Genomic DNA, 18,287 nt, shown 5'->3' with positions numbered 1-18,287 from the left:
ATTATTTAATGCTACATATACCAAGGTTCTTTAGACTATCTGTTGTAAAACTGTGAGGGTATTTACACAAAGACAACTTTAAAGGGTAAGATAATTGAATGCCAACTACTTCAAGAATTGATTACCTGAGCTGTAATTTGCCAAGTTTTTTGTAATTTTTGGTTCTCAATGCTCTTAAACTTCGTACTCTATTTGGCCTTTCTAACCTTTTTTTATTCAAGCGTTACTGCCGAGTCCTTTGTAGACGAAACGTGCGTCTGGCCCAAATCGAATATTACAATCCTTGTATATATGATGAGTGTAGACATTCATGTATGCCTAACACGTTATACATATGTCAATTTCAGTAGAAAGAGTGAAAGCCATTTACCAAAACATTCAACACTGATGTCAGACGGACGATAAATCGCATTCTAACCTTAGCCAGAGATACAATGACTACATTAAGAACAGAAAATCAAGAAAAATCATTTATTAATTTATAATTCCTATTTGTAGTGGTGATTATATAAAAGCGGGGTAATACCTTGAAAATGAACTAATTTAAATTAGGAAGTAAGGGTACCACCACTTTATTTTAAATTAAGACCAACAGAAAACGAACAGACTTTCAGTAAAACAAGGTTTCATGACTCCACATATATTACAAGTTTTGAAAACTTATAAAGACTCAGCGGATAAGAACTTCCGACACGAAACAATATAAATATAATGTAGCAGTTTTCCGTCAGTACTATCGGTGTCGCATTTTATTTTAATGTTTTTTCCATGTATTTAATGTTTTTTAATTGTTTATCTTTTCGCCTTTTTTTTGAATTTTCAGTCATTGTGTATGTTGTTTCTATCTAACTTTTGATTTCCGTTTGGTTCTTCTTGGTCTTTTCATTTGCATTATTACTGATTGATCTATTAATTGAAATGCCTTTTGGGTGCTCTAGTGTAACATCGCAACATAGAACGACTTTCTAAAAAATATCAATTGAAACTCCATCAAAAGACAATTTCTAATTTTCTTTTGTTGCTTTGTGTTATACCGGCGTCCCACATCAGCGTATAGCTCCGACGTACACCAGGCGTGGTAAAAAAAATCATGTACGCTGCCAATACGCTAGTAATTTTGGTTGCATCCAACTTGTCTATCATATCTGTCTCGTGTGCACAACGAGCTTTAAGTGTGTGTCGGGCGTTAAAGTAACATGTTGGCGTATGTCTGGAGTTTGTCTAACTTAGATGGAATGCACGCCACGAAGGAAAAAGGTCTTTGAGACGCGTCCCCGTCGTACCTGGGATCATAATCCGTGCTTTTGGCGTATTGGGGACCTTTTAGTATGGGATGTTTATTACAAACACATCCGACATACGTTCTAGTTAAAGTCGAACGATCTTAAAGCGTATACAACGTGTCCAAAACGTGTCTCAAACTTACCGTTTTCAACGCGCGTGAAACGTATACATTACGTGTATGTAGCGTACAGGTATAGGTACGCTTGAGCTGGATTAAAAATTTTATGCTGCATAAAAATTTCCTGGACTTGAAGCGGTTACCATGCGTATACCTTTGCATTTCGACTTTAAACTTATGCATCGCGCATTTAACGATTGCTTAAGCGTTCCTCTGGCGTGCAACTAAAGTATTCCGACTTTGTCAATTTTCTCTGTACGTCTGGTGCACGCCGGTTTATACTCAAATGTGTGACGCCGGCATTAAGGGCGCTGTCTCATTTTCGTTTGCAACAAAACTCCCTTTAATTATATCTATGATAATTCATTATTTCCTCTAGTAAACGATGTAAGAGAACATTCACTGCCTTTGGTATTGACTGCGAGGCCTTTAGGTTGAAAAATTGGAAAACATTTGTTTTTTTCAAACTTATCCCATTTATTATACAATACTCTTTACATATTAAATGCCATTTGTTTCGTATAGATCTTAATACTTAGGAAGTGATTCTGTACATTGCATTTTATTAGTGTTTTCATAACCTTCCTTGACATGTGTATCATGAATATCTTCGTAATCTTTGTAAGTTGACGTCCTTTTGGATGTATTACTGTTTTTAGAATTATCATTCTGTATGTTTCTGCTTGTTTGTAGAGTACTAGTATTTAGTATGGAATATGGACAAAAGACCGTTTGTGATTGCAAGTCTGTGTAGCTTGCCAGTCCTTCACTGGAAGGCCTTTTTGATGAAGATTTTTTGGTCCACACAGTCCTTAAAGAATTTGTTTGCTTTTCTCCATTTTCCATACTAGCTTCCAAATGTAATCTAAAAAAATACCCGTATATAATAACAATATACATGTAGTTAATGGAATAATAGTTGTTCTAATATTTATAATAAACTGAAAGAAAGCGAGTATGTACTATGCAAATATTTCTTATCAAATTTATGTAGAAACAGATTCTGTAAGAGCATGTGTATAGAAATATGGTAATCCCTGAATTACTCTCCTTCCCCAAGTAAAACCCTTTATAAAGTAGGGCGACCGTTGAACTTAGCTGAATGCATAAATTGACAGTCATGTCCGGTCAGAAGGGGACGTTTAAATTCGGTTGATCCTGAAGTACCACGCTCTCCGCATGTTGAAGAACCGAAGCAACCACTTTGCAAGACAAACGTTATATCATATTTAACATAACTCATTTTTCATTGCCAGTCTAAATTTCTCGCCTTTCATGATGATTGTCCGATCATACAAAAATGAATTGATTTGTTCTCGTGCTAAATATGCATTAAATAATTGGCACTACAGGTTAAGCAAGCAATAAGAATCCAATTAGTACAAGACGTTGATAGAGTCTACAACAACAAATGTACTGAAAATAGCGTTACACTAGATATATCGAATGTCTTCCGCCATCTTAAAATTGTAAAAAAGCTGAGAGCAAAAGCTCGATCTAGATCTTTCATGAAACATGCAAAATTCGATAAAGTTCTGCAACTTTTTTAAAATCTTTTCATGCATTAAAAATTCGATTTTACATAAATTCACTGTAGTTTTTTGTCAGCGCTTTCATTTCAATTGCAATTCTCAAGTTGTCTCAAGAGTTAGGATTTTTTCAACAGACTATTGGCATTCCAATGGGAACGAATTGTGCACCTCTTCTTGCCGACTTGTCTCTTTATTACTATGAGGCTGACTTCATACAGGTACTTCTTAGGAAGAAAGATAAGAAGTTAGCAATATCTTCTATAACTCTACTTTCCGCTATATAAATGATGTTCTTTCACTAAATAATTCAAAATTTGGTGACTATGTTGAAAGCATCTATCCCATTGAACTAGAATTAAAGGATACAACAGATACAGGTAAGTCGGCCTCATATCTTAACTAACATCTAGAAATTGACAAAGAGAGTCGATTGAAAACAAAACTTCACGACAAAAGAGATGATTTCAGCTTTTCAGGTGTGAACTTTCCATTTCTAAGTAGCAACATTCCAGCAGCACCTGCATACGGTGTATATATCTCCTAATTGATAAGATATGCCCGTGCTTGCATTTCCTATCATGCTTTTCTTGATAGAGGGTTGTTGCTCACAGGGAAACTATTAAATCAAGAGTTCCAAATGGTGAAGTTGAAATCATCACTTCGTACATTTTACGGACGCCATCACGACTTGGTTGACCGTTACCGTTTCACAAATGATATCGGATATGTACCTTACGTCGTTATCCCCGTCTCTTTCATGAATGTGACCTACCGAATTAGACTATTTACCGGATTTGTTATCTCATAAGCAACACAACGTGTGCCACATGTTGAGCAGGATCTGCTTACCCTCCCGGAGCACCTGAGATCACCCCTAGTTTTTGGTGGGGTTCGTGTTGTTTCTTCTTTAGTTTTCTATGTTGTGTCATGTCTACTATTGTTTGTCTGTTTGTCCTTTTCATTTTTAGCCATGGCGTTGTCATTATTTTCGATTTATGAGTTTGACTCTCACTCTGGTATCTTTCGTCCCTCTTTTAGATATTAGAGCCAAACTAGCATAGAAAAAGCCATACATTCTATAATAGTAAGAGAACTTTTTTTTATCATAACGAATGCTATATGTGAAGCACGATATTGTCCTACAAATATGTTGAAATAATGTAAAGAGAAGGACTAATTTCAATATGAAATGTTGTCGTTGTACGTACCATAACTCGTGGATGAATAATGTGAAATGTTGAATGTCTGGTTAAAGCTTGGGGATAACCAATGTTATATTGTGGCATTTATCATAGTTCAACCAACATTTATTTCCTAAACTGAATTGGTTGTGCAATCAAAAAGCGATTCTCATGATACAACCATAATTGTCATAATAATCATTAAAAAAAGATAAACTTATACATTATAAATTATTTGTTTGAACAAATACAAAAACAAACCGTAATCTGTATTCACACGAGACTAAAATACAAATCAAAGCAGCTCCTCCGATGACACCAATAATAATTTCTGGATTATCAAATATATATTATGATATTATTAAAGACTTTTACTATGTAAACGTACTCTGTAATAATGAACCTCCTCTTTTTAGCTCACCCGAGCCATGTATAAAGTAAAATAACATAAAATATCGAACTCGGAAGAAAATTCAAAACAGTAAGTCCCTAATTAAGTTGCAAAATTTTAAAGTTCATACACACCAAACGAACGGATAACAACTGTCACATTCATGACTTGATACAGGCCATTTTCTTCATCTGAAGAAAATGGCGGATTAAACCTGATTTTATAGCATTCCAAGCTTAACCTCTCACCTGTATGACAGTCGCATCTAATTGTGAGTTATCGCCATTACTTTGCGGCCGTCGTCGTTGGCATAAACTTTTTCAAAAATCTTCTCTGAAACTACTCATCCAATTTCAACATAAATTGGGGTGAAAGTTTCTAATTTTATGGTATCTAGCTATATATAGTATGCATGTTTTTTTCTATATTCCTGTGATTCAACAAACGTGATGGCCTTTGCTAAATACAGAACATAGGGATACATTTTTAGCCAAGTAAGATCTACAAAAAAGTCGACATGACCAAAATCATCCAGGGATTCATTAAATGAGTTAACGCCATTGGAAGATGATTTTAACCGATTTCTTTACAGAAATTATGATAGATAGAAACGTATAAAAGCACGTTACAAAATGGAGTATTTTTACAATTACAGCAAAGTAATCACTGATGCAGATCAATCAAAAGAAATTAACGATGAGCGATTCAAGCTATTAAAAGGCTCTTGTTTGGAAGACCCATTATCAAAGCATATATCCCTACCATACACAGAGATGGCTTTAATTATATTGCTGGGTTTTTGTTACTCTACGACTAATGTCAAGTTTGATATTTTTATGGAAAAACATCTTTTTAAATTTGAAGGAAGACTAAAATGTTTCCTTTGTATTCCTTTTGTTCAATGCTTAAGATCGTGTATTTTATTACTATTTGTAACGGTGCAGTATTTTTTACATTGTGCAAACAAAATATAATTGTAAGGACGGTATGATTATTTCATGCGTTGTTAGAATATGTGACCTTTTAAAGCCGACTATCAGGTATGGTGTTTTGGCATTGGTGAAGGTCGTTGGTGGCCTTTGCTTGCTTACATTTATTCTGCTTGATCTTTTGGTGAACAGATGTTTCATTAGAAAACATACCACATCTCCTTAGAAGTATATGTAAGCTTTCTACATTCTTTGAAATGGTATACTATTCAAAAACTGATTACTAGTTTAAAGCTTTTCAAAAGAAAGAATTATGTACATTTTGTTTGGTATATATAAAAAAGAAGATGTGGTTCAAATTCAATACAGTTATCTCTTAATTCTAATGCAATTATTTTGTATCAATGGTTCTAATTGGATGACAGTTAACGTAAAATTCTCTATCTCCTTGTATGTAACTAAGGAAGCCGACATTTTGAATTGCTGAATGTATTGACATGAAATTTCTACAATAATAAGCCAAAACACTCACATGTTGCACCTAAAAATCTTCTTTTTATCAAATCTTATTACATTCTGAAGCAGCACATAAGCCAGAAACCGCCCGGTGTTTATGATAAATACTATGAAATGTTAAAGGGAAGTTATCCAATGTTATATCTTGTGTATATTGAGACAATTTCACGGATTTCAATTTGTCATTAAAAGAGGGACGAAAGATACCAGAGGGACAGCCAAACTCATAAATAGAAAAAAAAACAGATAACGCCGGGCTAAAGATGAAAAAGACAAACAAACAATAGAACACATGACACAACATAGAAAACTAGAGAATAACCATCAAAAACTAGGGATGATCTCAGGTGCCCCGGAAGGGTAAGCAGATCCTGCTCCACATGTGGCACCCGTCGTGTTGCTTATGTTATAACAAGTCCGATAAACAGTCGGTAGGTCACATTCATGGAAGGGAAGGGGATTGTAATTACGACGTAAGGAACATATCCGATATCATTTGTGAAACGGTTATTCCATAACGGTCAACACACTCATTAAATGTTGTCTCACGAAGCTAACGTGTTTCACTTGATTGACATTAACAAACATACCTGTATAATTAATGTTTGCAGCAATTTATGATTATACACATAGTTAGATGAAAAATGAAATGGATACGGTATAGTGGCATATCAAAGAGGAAATCTAGTCAGGTGACCGGTTACTACATGTATATAAAAAGTTACTCGGCAAACTTTCAGATGTCACTACTAACACATTTACCCTACGATACCTTTATCTCATTATTAAATTATAGAATTTCCAATTCCAATGATCATAAAGTGTAATTTCTAGTGTACCGTTTATTCGTTGTATTATTATCTTACCATCTATTGATCCGTCTCTGTCAGCACTTTTGTTAAAATCTGCAAGTAAAACTATACGTAAATATGTTAACATGTAGTAAAATGTGTAACATGTTCAATTTCTATATTTACTGTTTTTTGTATATTTAATGTCCATGACGTCTGGACGTGGCAGAATACTTATAAACCTCCAATAAAAAAGCACTAGGTACAGTTCTGCCTTACCTTGACAGGCATTATATAATGACTAAAAATACTTGGTCCTTTTGTAAAATAATTGAAATTTTTAATCAAAATTTAACAAATTGCCTGTTCTGTTTCAGGCAACTTGTAGAAAGGGGTATCATTGAGATGCATATGACAAAAAGTTAACAAAAACACAACATCTTGCAAAGAAAATAACATATGATTCGGTAGAATTAATTGATTCTTCAGAAAGGTTTGTATATCATATGGTATTTTTTTTCCTAACGTTGAGTATGTACTTACTCTGTATTTCAGATGCTAGTAGTGATTTAGAAAATGCATATACAAACAATTGTTACCATACGTATAACGACTTACCATCTATTAATCCATCTTTGTCAGTACTATTCTTAAAATCTGCAAGTAAAATTAAACACAAATATATAAACATGTAGTAAAAGATTTTGTTTGAGTTACGTCATACGTGGTCAATATCAATGCTTTTTTGTTGATTGTTTACTATAAGGTGACAATCGGAAAACTTCTGCTTCAGAATGCGACAATTAATGAGCTGTCATATTTTCACTTCATAACAGATAGAAAGGGGAAAAAATGACGATTATACGATATTTTTGCGTAAAAAAATTATGAAATCGTGCACAGAAGACTAAGTTTATGATACATACATGCATTGGTTTAAGAATTGAATAAACCTTATGTTTCACCGGTCACTCGTTTTATATTACTTTAAATGGATGTTATGTTTTTTCTCTCCCGAAGATGACACTAAATTGAGGACCAAATTGAGGTCAATTTATGTTCTAAAGTAAGATATTGTATGTACTCTCCTTACGGTACATTTTGAATTTTTAGATTTATAATACAGTTTCTTCGTTATCGGTTCTCTCTTAATAACCATCCATATAGAAAATATTCTAGGAATAATTGGTTGAATGTAAAAGAACATTTTGTGTTTGAGTCAAACGAAACGAGTTAGTACTTGTGTCCCCCCCCCCCTCGGTTACTAATTGAAACGACTGTTTTGTTGAATAGCATTAACTTGTTATAACGAATAAGCTTACTTGTTATAACGTTTAAAGTAACTCGTCATAACGATTTTATTGGCGACTCTAACATGTGTTAGGATTAACAAGTTTAATTATAGGAACTCAGCATTTTTCCTTTTTATCTCGATAGGAGGACCATCAAAATACATTTCATGTACTTTTCTGTTGATTACGTTTTCTGACAACTTTAAAATGGAGTTTATCGTGCTCTTCCATTGACTACCTGTGATATTTTTAACTGTGAATACGTGTGGACAACAAAAACATGTAGTGCTTTACGTACAGTGTTCTTATATTTGGGTTTGAACACTTGGATATGTAGTCATTATATTAAAGGTACCAATTTTATTGCACCGTATGCGTATTTCAACAATATCTAATGTCTCTGCAATGATGTTAGAGGTCCAAACCTATTTGCAAATGTTGATAAACGGATCAATATAAAACTACAAAGAACCAAAAGTAAAACCAAACCCTGACATGGAATCAGGCATACAGTCCTTAATCTGATTCCGGAATTTTATAAAAACAAATTTAAACAAAATAATATCCGTATTTTCATGCAAGTACCGAATGACTGGCTACTCGTCTGGTTTTAAACTCGTGAACAAACAGTTGTATAATTGGTAATCATATCACATGTTCTCAGTTTTACTGACAGAAACTAAATTTTATGTTTCGGTTTCTTTGGCTATTTTTTCCTTGTATCATAAATCATGTAGCGTCATGTAGACTAAGTATTGATCACTGCACTTTTCTGCAAACCTTTAAAATCTTATTTGTTTACCGTTTGCACAGAAGGTCCATGATCCTGTTGCACCAAAACCTGTAGTTATTGCCGCATCAATAATCATCAGAGGTGCTGGGTCCAACCATGCCATGATAGTTTCAACAGTACTGTTCTTCATAATGTATCTTACAGAAATATTTCCATTTGACCAATCTATATTAAACTGCCTTACTTCTGTGCAATTGAGATATCCTATTCGTTCTCGTTCAACCATTGATTGCCCTTGTTTTCTTTTGCGAATAATTGACCTTGTGTTTCTATACGCTCCGATAACAATTTCATAGAGTGCACTTTCGTCAGTAATGTTACCATAGTCTTTAGGCAGTAAGGCAACATGTACGTCATTACATGCTTGCACGTGAAAGGAAAACGATTCTTTATCAGAAATAAACAAACCATGATTTGACAAGATAAATGGTCGATATGCATATTTGTTAGGCGTGTGTAGAATCATTTTGTTTTCACAATCTAAAATGTAAAAAAAAAACATGTCGTTAAAAGGAGAAGGTTCAGTAAGACTCTTTTTGGCCCCAAAATATATCAGTTTTACAAAATTGTTATAATGTAAACTTTTAGCTATTTATTGGAAAGTAGAATACTTCTGCTACATACATATGGATTGTTTTTTGTACTAGCATCATTAATAAAATTGAGAATGGAAATGGGGAATGTGCCAAAGAGACAACAACCCGACCATAGAGCAGACAACAGCAGAAGGTCACCAACAGGTCTTCAATGCAACGAGAAATTCTCGCATCCGGAGGCGTCTTTCAGCTGGCCCCTAGACAAATATATACCAGTTCAGTGATAATGAACACTATACTAAACTCCAGATTGTATACAAGAAACTAAAAGTTAAAATAATACAAGACTAACAAAGGCCAAAGGCTCCTGACTTTGGACAGGCGCAAAATTGCGGCGGGGTTAAACATGTTTGTGAGATCTCTAAACATGTTTGTAAGATTAAGTCATGCTAAATTATTTTAGCATTTGAGTAAAATTTTATACGGGTTTCGTCTTCAATGGAAGTGGCCGCATTCGTGTTCATTTTCAATATTTAAATGTAAATTGTATTTGATGATAATGCATAACATGTATAAAGGTTGAGGATAAACATGGTAGCGGCCACTTTCATTTTTGACAAAAAATATCTGAAATAATTGATAGATTTTTCATATTTAAGCTTGAATATGAGCGTCTGAAATGACTAAATCAGTTCAAATATTTCACACAAACTAATTGAATCGACTGAAGTAGACACTTAAGTGGTTTTTTTTTTAAAGTGTACACAATCTTTCTTTAGATGAACCTACTCCTTTGAACGAACAATCAATGCTACACATATAAATTTAAGAATTTAAAATAGATGTTTAAAAAAAAATGGATGCTATGTTTTTTCTCACTAAATTGAGGACCAAATTGATGTAATTTTATGTCCTAAAGTAAGATATTGTATGTACTCTCCTTGTGGACATATATGTGCATGTATTTAAATCAAATATGTATTTCACATATTATTGTTTTAATCTATCAAAGTATAACATCGTCCTGACTATGATTGAAATAGTTGTCATGGGACTTTAAGCTAGTAATAAACAAGAAATCAAATTTAATAGATCATTCAAATATGTTTGGCTGTCCGGAGAGTAGGTTGAGTGCGTGCAGGATGATAATTGTCCCGGAGACGAATGTATTGTGTGCGAAATTGTTTTCTCCTCAAACAATGCAAGTTTAAACCGCGGACACATGAGTTTGTTTAATGCTTGACCTAATAAGCTATCGAATTTATAGATACAACTGCAAACCCTATCCACATCCTCATGGCTTTCGTTGCCATCACTTGGCCTCATACGCCCGCCCGTTAACGCCATAGTTTGATAATCAAATTATCTCTTTAATAAGCACGGAACACAATACAACATTACTATGCATAAATATTTCCTAGAAAGTCCATTTTCAATGTTTTTACTTTAATTTTTGCTAATTTGTCAACAAACAAGGTCACTGGCTTTTCTGATTATCAATTTGCTGAACGCAGGATCATTCATAAACAACGGTAGATCAAATTTAACACATACTTGACGAATGGAGGTTTTTATTCAACAGCTATTAGAAAATTCGTATTTGATATTTGATATTTCATATTTTAAATTGAAACCCTACTAAAACAAATGGCGTATGCTTTGGTTTTTGAATGTGTCCAATATAGTTGCTATGGACCAAAACGGTACAATTCTTTTTGATTTTCAAAGATCTTCTTCACAAGATCTACCGATACTTTTGCAACCAAGGTTGTTCCTTACGTCATTAATATGGTTCTAATGAAAAGTTTTGTTTTCGCTCATTGGGCGTCTTAAATATAGGTGATCGATTCAATCTCTCCAGAGCCTCTATTCAGTCGGAAAGCTGACCCCGGTTTGACCCCATTTCTCAACAATGGAAGTCATGTGTCTTCCATATATGGGCATGTTTTTACCCAAAAAAATGAAGCCCTTTTTTTGAATTTGTAGTTTTTCGCATGAGATTAAATTAATTTGCTTTTAAGTGAACATTCTTGAGTATATAAGAAATATATTGATCAACTCGGTTATGGATTAAACTCATTTTTTCTTTCAAAAATGTGTCTTCAAAGTCTAGGTGTTGCCCAAACAAATTTACTTTTCTTTATGAACTAAGATTAGTGTTAAATGTCATGATTTTTTATACCATTTAAAAAAAATTAAAAACAAATACACAGGAAGTATTGTAAGAACATTATATATAGTAGTCAATGTTAAATATATAATTTTTGTCCCCTGTCCCGATATCGATAAATAGAGAATAATACATGGCAAAATCTGTATCACATACCGTATCATCCCGAGATACCAATACAGCCTGGCGGCTTTTAGGCCCGAGGGATGATACTGGTCGAGGGTGATACGGCATGTGATACAGATTTTGCAATGTTTTATACGCTTTATCATATATTTCAACAGGAGAGTATATATAAAATGCTTTCTGGTTCCTAGCACCTGGGTTACCCTCACTTCTACTTTTGTCTTGTTTTAAAAGCTTTAAAAGAACTGCTCAATTACTAATATGAAGCACCTGGGTTACCTTACAATTTGCGTGTTGTTGTTTTAAAAATATTTTGTTTATTGTATAATTGTTTGTGTGTGTTTTGTATGGTATTTCATTGCGTTCTTTTTTATAGTTGCATTTCGTGCTACTGTATTTACTACTAAATATATCATAAATATAAATATAAATATGACTTGTGTACACGTGCAAAAGAATAATAAGAATTGTCCTATTTTTGTTTGATTTCAGATCATTCATAGAAAAGAGAATGATAAGGTTCATCATCATAGCTCCCAATACATTCTTTTAAAACTTTGCCCCTAATCTTCGTGTTAATAGTTGATTAATAAACAATTACGATATTTACAGTGTTTGGTAAGAGAAATATGTGCATCGTATGCAGTTTTTAGTCAAAGATTTACATACCATTAGGAAAATAGCCTCCATTTTTATTTCCATTTGTTTCTTTAGACACAGTCTGAGTCTGTTCACTGTTTACATTGGTCGTGTGTATAAAGATGATAACACATGCAAGAAAACAGACGACACTTAAAAAAAGGAAAACTGTTATTGCTATTTTCCTTGATTTAAAATGACGTAGACATTTCCATTTTGTTGTTTTAAACTTTTTGGTTTGTAAGCTGTCATACACTACTGCAGAATCATGTTGATGAGTTAAAGATTCGTATGTTAGTAGATTAGAACTTGTCGAGGTTTTAGATTCATCTTGGTGGTGGATAGTGTTTTCATATAATTCCTCGTAAATGCTATTATCCATTTCACTTACACTATTTTTTAATTCCATACAACTTTATAAATTAAGTATAAATGGGTATACTAAACTTATTAAATAACAAATCGAACAAAATGCGGATAATATACAATCATATCAGTTACGTATGTGGTTATCATTTGTCCTTAACGCATGACTTATTACAGGATATATAAATGAAATAATGTCCTAAGAAAACCATGATATATCAAGAAAAATCCAGTGTATATAATGAGATATGTGTTTGTAAGTGATAAATTTGTCCTGGTAAAATATGTCTGGGCGGACAAATATTACTGAGGGGGGACAAGGGGTTTAACTGTTATGCTGTTATGGGGCAATTTAATTTTTTGTTATCTGTTATTCTGAAAATTTATTTGCTGTTAGCTGTTATTGTCTTATTCTTTGTTAGCTGTTATTGGGCTTTTAGTTTTTTTGTTATCTGATATTGTGATAATGTATTTGCTGTTAACTGTTATTGAAAATTGAAATGTTAGACTTTTTTTAGAGCAAATTTTCGGTAGAAATTGAAGATCATTGGACATTGGGGTCTACCACTACTAATATGTTGGTCCCTTATTCGGAGAAGGATTCCATTAACATATACCCATCACAGAAGTGAGGTCCAGGACAATTCCAGTATACGTATATTTTGATTATCCTTTGTAATAAATTCCATTTTTTTGGAACATGTATTTAGAATTATCTTATTAAAGGAAAACATATGGCCAAGAATATCTGACAAGAATCTCAATTAAGGACCAGTTAGCCTTTTATATAATATGGTATATAGACTCAGCTATGTGGTTCTTTTCAAAGCAGAATCAAACACATTGTACAATGAAAGTTCCAACCATTTACTGGGTTCCGAAGCTGCACATAGCTCATTACAAACAAACATTTATTTCTTCTTCAATCCATTGTTCTTCTACTAAATTATGTATTCTACTTACTAGTACACTTGGTGCAATCAAAAGCCTGATAAAAAATTGTTCAAATTAAGCCTTTGAAAATAGTGGAATAAATTAATTTTGGAGTGTGAAAATTGGTTCGAGGTACTTGATAAATTGCATGCTTATAATTGGTGCTTTTGATTTTTCTACCCTATATACCACTTGCCTCATAGTCTTATTAAGAAAAATTCACACACCTCATTAACTGGGCATTTAAAAAAGTCAGAATGCGAATATATATATTCAAACTCTTTTATGTCATTTTTTAGTATCAACAAACACAAGAACTATGGCAATTGGACCTGCGTTGATACCAATACTGCCCTTGAAATTTTACTAGATATCTTTTTTTGTCTCTTTGACATATTCCTCATTTCAATTCTTAATTTTATTACAGTAACACTATTTAAATTACAAGCATGTGTGAGTTTCTATAACTGTATAAAAATAAAATGCTGAAAAAAAGTATTCTATAACAAATAAACAGCTACGACATGAGCGCATGATATGCCAGTCGCCCTTTTTGAAATATTCGATAACTTCTTTATGTCATATCAGATATGTATAAAAATCGAAAGGGAGCTTCAATCAATATATATATAAACAATGCACCAGAATTTCATGAGAACTGCTGAAAACATTTTTGATCTCTTGTCCGAAAACTAGAAAATACCACCTTTTTTAATGAATAAGTAACCCCTTAACTCAATAACATAAAATCTAAAATTAATGAAAATAGAAAGGGCGCTTACAACAATAGCTATAAACAATTCAGCAAAGTTTCATGAAAACTGCTGAAAACGTTTTTGTGTTAATGTCCGAAAACTGGAAAATCCCCCCTTTTTAATTAATAAAACAAACCCCTTAACTTGGAAACTTAAAATCTAAAATTGAAAGGGAGCTTATGTTAATAGATATAATCAATTAACTAAAATTCCTTGCAAATTTGTGAAAGGATTTTTGAGATATTATCAGAAAACTGAAAAAAAACAACCAACCATTTTTATTAAATATAACCCAATTACTCAGAAAATTAAAATCTGAAATTTATATAAAAAAAAAAAAAACGAAGGGGAGCTCAAGTCAATAGATATAGACAATTTCCCAAAGTTTTATGCAACTAATAGGTTAAAGAGTGTTGGAGTTAATGTTCGACATGTTGACGACAGACGGACAACAGTATTCCATAATACGTCTCGTAAACGAGCGTATAAAAATATATTGAGTAGTAAACACATTCTAGATACATAATTTTAAAAACATGTTCATAGAAAATGGAATTCATTACAAAGGATTAAACCCGTAATTAGAAATACTGGATAGGTCAAGGACCCGACTTATTTTAACATTTCATTTCCTGTTATCTGTTTTTGTCCATTTTAATTCCTTGTTATCTGTTATAAGCCAAATCAATTTGCTGTTTTGCTGTTATTGGGACCCCTTGCCCCCCCTCATTACTAGTATGATATACGACAAATACTGTTGAGATGTTCAATAGATATATTATAGATTGTACTTGTAACCGAGTTTGTACATTTTTAATTTAAAACAAGAAAGCCTGAGGACTAAAACATCTAGTTTTGAATCTTTTCTTAAAAATATATTTACTTAGGTGTGTTTTTTACCATAAATTTGCACCCATTTATCGTCACAGTTAGACGGAAATCGTATTTGCTTTTATATTCTGTCATTCAATAAAAGTATAAATACTTGGCGCCCGTCAACTATTCCCTAGCTACATTTGTATCTCGTCAGTTAGATCATGACAAGACAAATTTGACTGGATTTGAATAAATAAAAGAAAAATATTACGTGAAAGGCAAATATAAAGCCGGGAAAATGTAATATTACCCTTTTACCTACACAATATGTCTTTTAACGGACCTGTTTGTATCAATTATTTTAAAAGTAAAAATGTTTTTCCCATTTTTTTTATTGAATTTTTTTATTACACGAAAATGTAATAGTAATTCGCCTGTAATGTATACATTAACTTTAATCTTCAGCATCTCATTGAATGAATAGTTTAACAATGATCTAATAAGATAACCGATATACGAAATAAAAAAAAAATTGTGAAAAACACATAAAAATAAAAGGAGATGGATGTGGTGTGTGTGAGTGTGTTTTAGGGGGAACGAGACAGCAACCCAACCATAAAATTAACAAAATGAATAGATAGATACGTCCTGAGTTTATAAAAATTGTAAATTAATTGAACAGCAACAAACTGAAATGTTTAAGATAGATCATGCTTATTTTGATTTTTCATTCATTTGGCATAAACAGCTGATCCGTTTTTGTTGTTTTTTTTTCAGTTTGTTATCACATTTGATATACGCTGAACTGATTACTTTATCTTTCAAAACTATGTGATTCAAATTTTATACTAATGTCAGGTACGAAGGGGATAATAAAAACAACAAGATTAAGTTGAAGAAAGTAATACAAAAACATGGCCAAAGATAAAAAATACGAATAAAAGTTGAATAACGGAAAACTGAAATCTAAATTGAGCAACACGAATTTGACACGAAATAATCACATAGAAATACCATACGTTTCGCAGTATATATGATATTTAATTTTAACTTCACCAATTTGCACGTTTTCACATTCTTCTTTATTCCGTGCGTCGGTATAAGCTGGGGTCATACATTCACGATTTTTACTGCCGTCCTTGACAGGACCATTCCCGATTAAAATTTGTCAAAAGTCTGATCAAGATCGTGTGAATCGTGGATGGAAATTCGATTTGTATCTTTCGCCAGGTAAAATTCGACCGAGTCTGTCACGACTGCGTCCCGATTCTACCGAATGTAATCCGACAGAGATCAGATAGTGACAAGACAGTGAACCGACGCTGACGGAAGTTATCCGTTCGAAAACTGTCGGCATAATCGGGATGATCGGGTACTGTCGGAACGTAATCCTATCACGGTCCGCTCTATCGCATTGCAAACGGCTTTGTCTGGTCTCAGTCGTATTGTATTCTGTTATTGTCGGGACTTCTCCAGATCATTCCCGTTCCACAGGACACCGTCCCGAATACACAGAACATTGTTAAGAATTCGATCCGATACAGCAGAATCTGTCACGACATAGGCACGATTGTAATCCGACTAGAAAAAATCGGCTGAGTTTCCCCGAATGTTACGGGACGCACCTAACTGTCGGGGTGCTTTGCCGAACTATTCGGACCCTTCCCGACCAGTAGGAATCTGTTACGAACTAAAACGACTGCGTTCAGACAATAATAGGACATTCCAGATAATTGAGGATACTAATCCGACTTTTTCACTTTTCGTGTCGTATCGCTGTGTGATCTCAAACGGGAGCAATAATCGGCAATGTGTGAACCCCGCATTATATAAGCTTGGCGAATACTTCTTTGGTCAAGTTTTTTTTTATCATGACGAAATTTGTTTGAAGTTATATGTTTTAATAATAAATTTTTATCTACAACATATGTCTTTAAAAAAACTGTAACATAAAGAACATGCTAGGGTAAGTAAAGATGATGATAAACATGGTTGGCTGCTTAACGTCCAGCGGCAAATCAATATACATATTAAAGACGAGAACTTGTTAATATAATATGAATATTTAACCTGATTGCAACTAGACCATTGTAGACCGACACACTGAGCTGAATATTTAACGTGCTAGCTCACAAGATAATAGTCCACAAGAAGACGTGTCACCTTATCCGGACACATCATTCTGACTCGAACTCACGACCTTCAGCACTCGATGAGCAAACGCTACCACGAGACCACCAAGGCGGTGAGTAATGGTGATGTCACATATAAAAAAGATGTGGTGCGATTGCCAATCCGACAACTCTCCACAAGAAACCAAATGGCACATAAATCAAATTAACAATATATGGCACCGTATGGCCTTCAACAATGAACAAAGCCCATACAACATAGTCAGCCTTGTTGAGCAAAGTGAACGTTAGCAATATTGATATTCCTCAATCTCAATTTTCTCAAAATACCGAATGACAGCCGTTTACTGGTACCTGTTACAAATCTCACCAGTTTAACTTTATCCAATTTATTACCATACTTAGTGAAAGTGGGGCTTTAAAAAATTATCTGTTTCATTTACTTTTCCTTTTGCTTGACTAATCAAAAATACTGATTTTTTCGTTTTTGTTCTTTAAACTAAGTTTGCCTTAAACTTCTAACAAATACTTATTACCACAATGCTTTGATCAAATACAAATTTGGGTAGCGTTACTTTTATCATTTTCAGTATTGTCTCTTTATATAACTTTAAATAACAATTGATGTCAAGTTGGTTACTTATTCCCTATTCCCTATTCATTAACTATTCCCTATTCCCTATTCGTTACCTGTTCGTTACCTATTCCCTATTCCCTATTCGTTACCTATTCGTTACCTATTCACTATTCCTTATTCGTTACCTATTCCCTATTCCCTATTCCCTATTCGTTACCTATTCCCTATTCCCTATTCGTTCCCTATTCGTTACCTATTCTCTATTCCCTATTCGTTACCTATTCGTTACCTATTCCCTATTCCCTATTCGTTACTTATTCGTTACTTATTCCCTATTCCCTATTCGTTACCTATTCGTTACTTATTCCCTATTCCCTATTCGTTACTTATTCCCTATTCCCTATTCGTTA

General features: G+C 33.4%; 1 protein-coding gene across 1 annotated transcript; it reads right to left on the bottom strand.

Annotated features, from left to right (window-relative positions):
• Nucleotides 1-1,876: 1,876 nt before the first annotated feature.
• Nucleotides 1,877-12,772, bottom strand: LOC143045330 (uncharacterized). The gene is made up of 6 exons (XM_076217768.1): nt 12,329-12,772; nt 8,837-9,307; nt 7,361-7,399; nt 6,818-6,856; nt 4,377-4,446; nt 1,877-2,267 (listed from the first exon to the last, which is right to left on the bottom strand). The coding sequence occupies exons 1-6, from the start codon at nt 12,705-12,707 to the stop codon at nt 1,931-1,933; spliced, it is 1,335 nt and encodes a 444-aa protein (XP_076073883.1). The 5' UTR covers nt 12,708-12,772; the 3' UTR covers nt 1,877-1,930.
• Nucleotides 12,773-18,287: the final 5,515 nt, after the last annotated feature.

Source organism: Mytilus galloprovincialis, chromosome 9, assembly GCF_965363235.1.
Source record: "Mytilus galloprovincialis chromosome 9, xbMytGall1.hap1.1, whole genome shotgun sequence".
Taxonomy (NCBI): Eukaryota; Metazoa; Mollusca; class Bivalvia; order Mytilida; family Mytilidae; genus Mytilus; species Mytilus galloprovincialis.
This window is presented reverse-complemented; position numbering and strand designations above follow the sequence as displayed.

Excerpts from the sequence above, each read along its gene's own strand:
- LOC143045330 (XM_076217768.1), bottom strand. The coding sequence starts at position 12,707 with ATGGAATTAAAAAATAGTGTAAGTGAAATGGATAATAGCATTTACGAG. Across the intron at positions 7,400-8,836 it reads ATGGACCTTCTGTGCAAACG|ATTTTAAGAATAGTACTGAC; the intron begins GTAAACAAATAA and ends TTTTACTTGCAG. Across the intron at positions 4,447-6,817 it reads CAGAGACGGATCAATAGATG|AAATTATTATTGGTGTCATC; the intron begins GTAAGATAATAA and ends TTGATAATCCAG.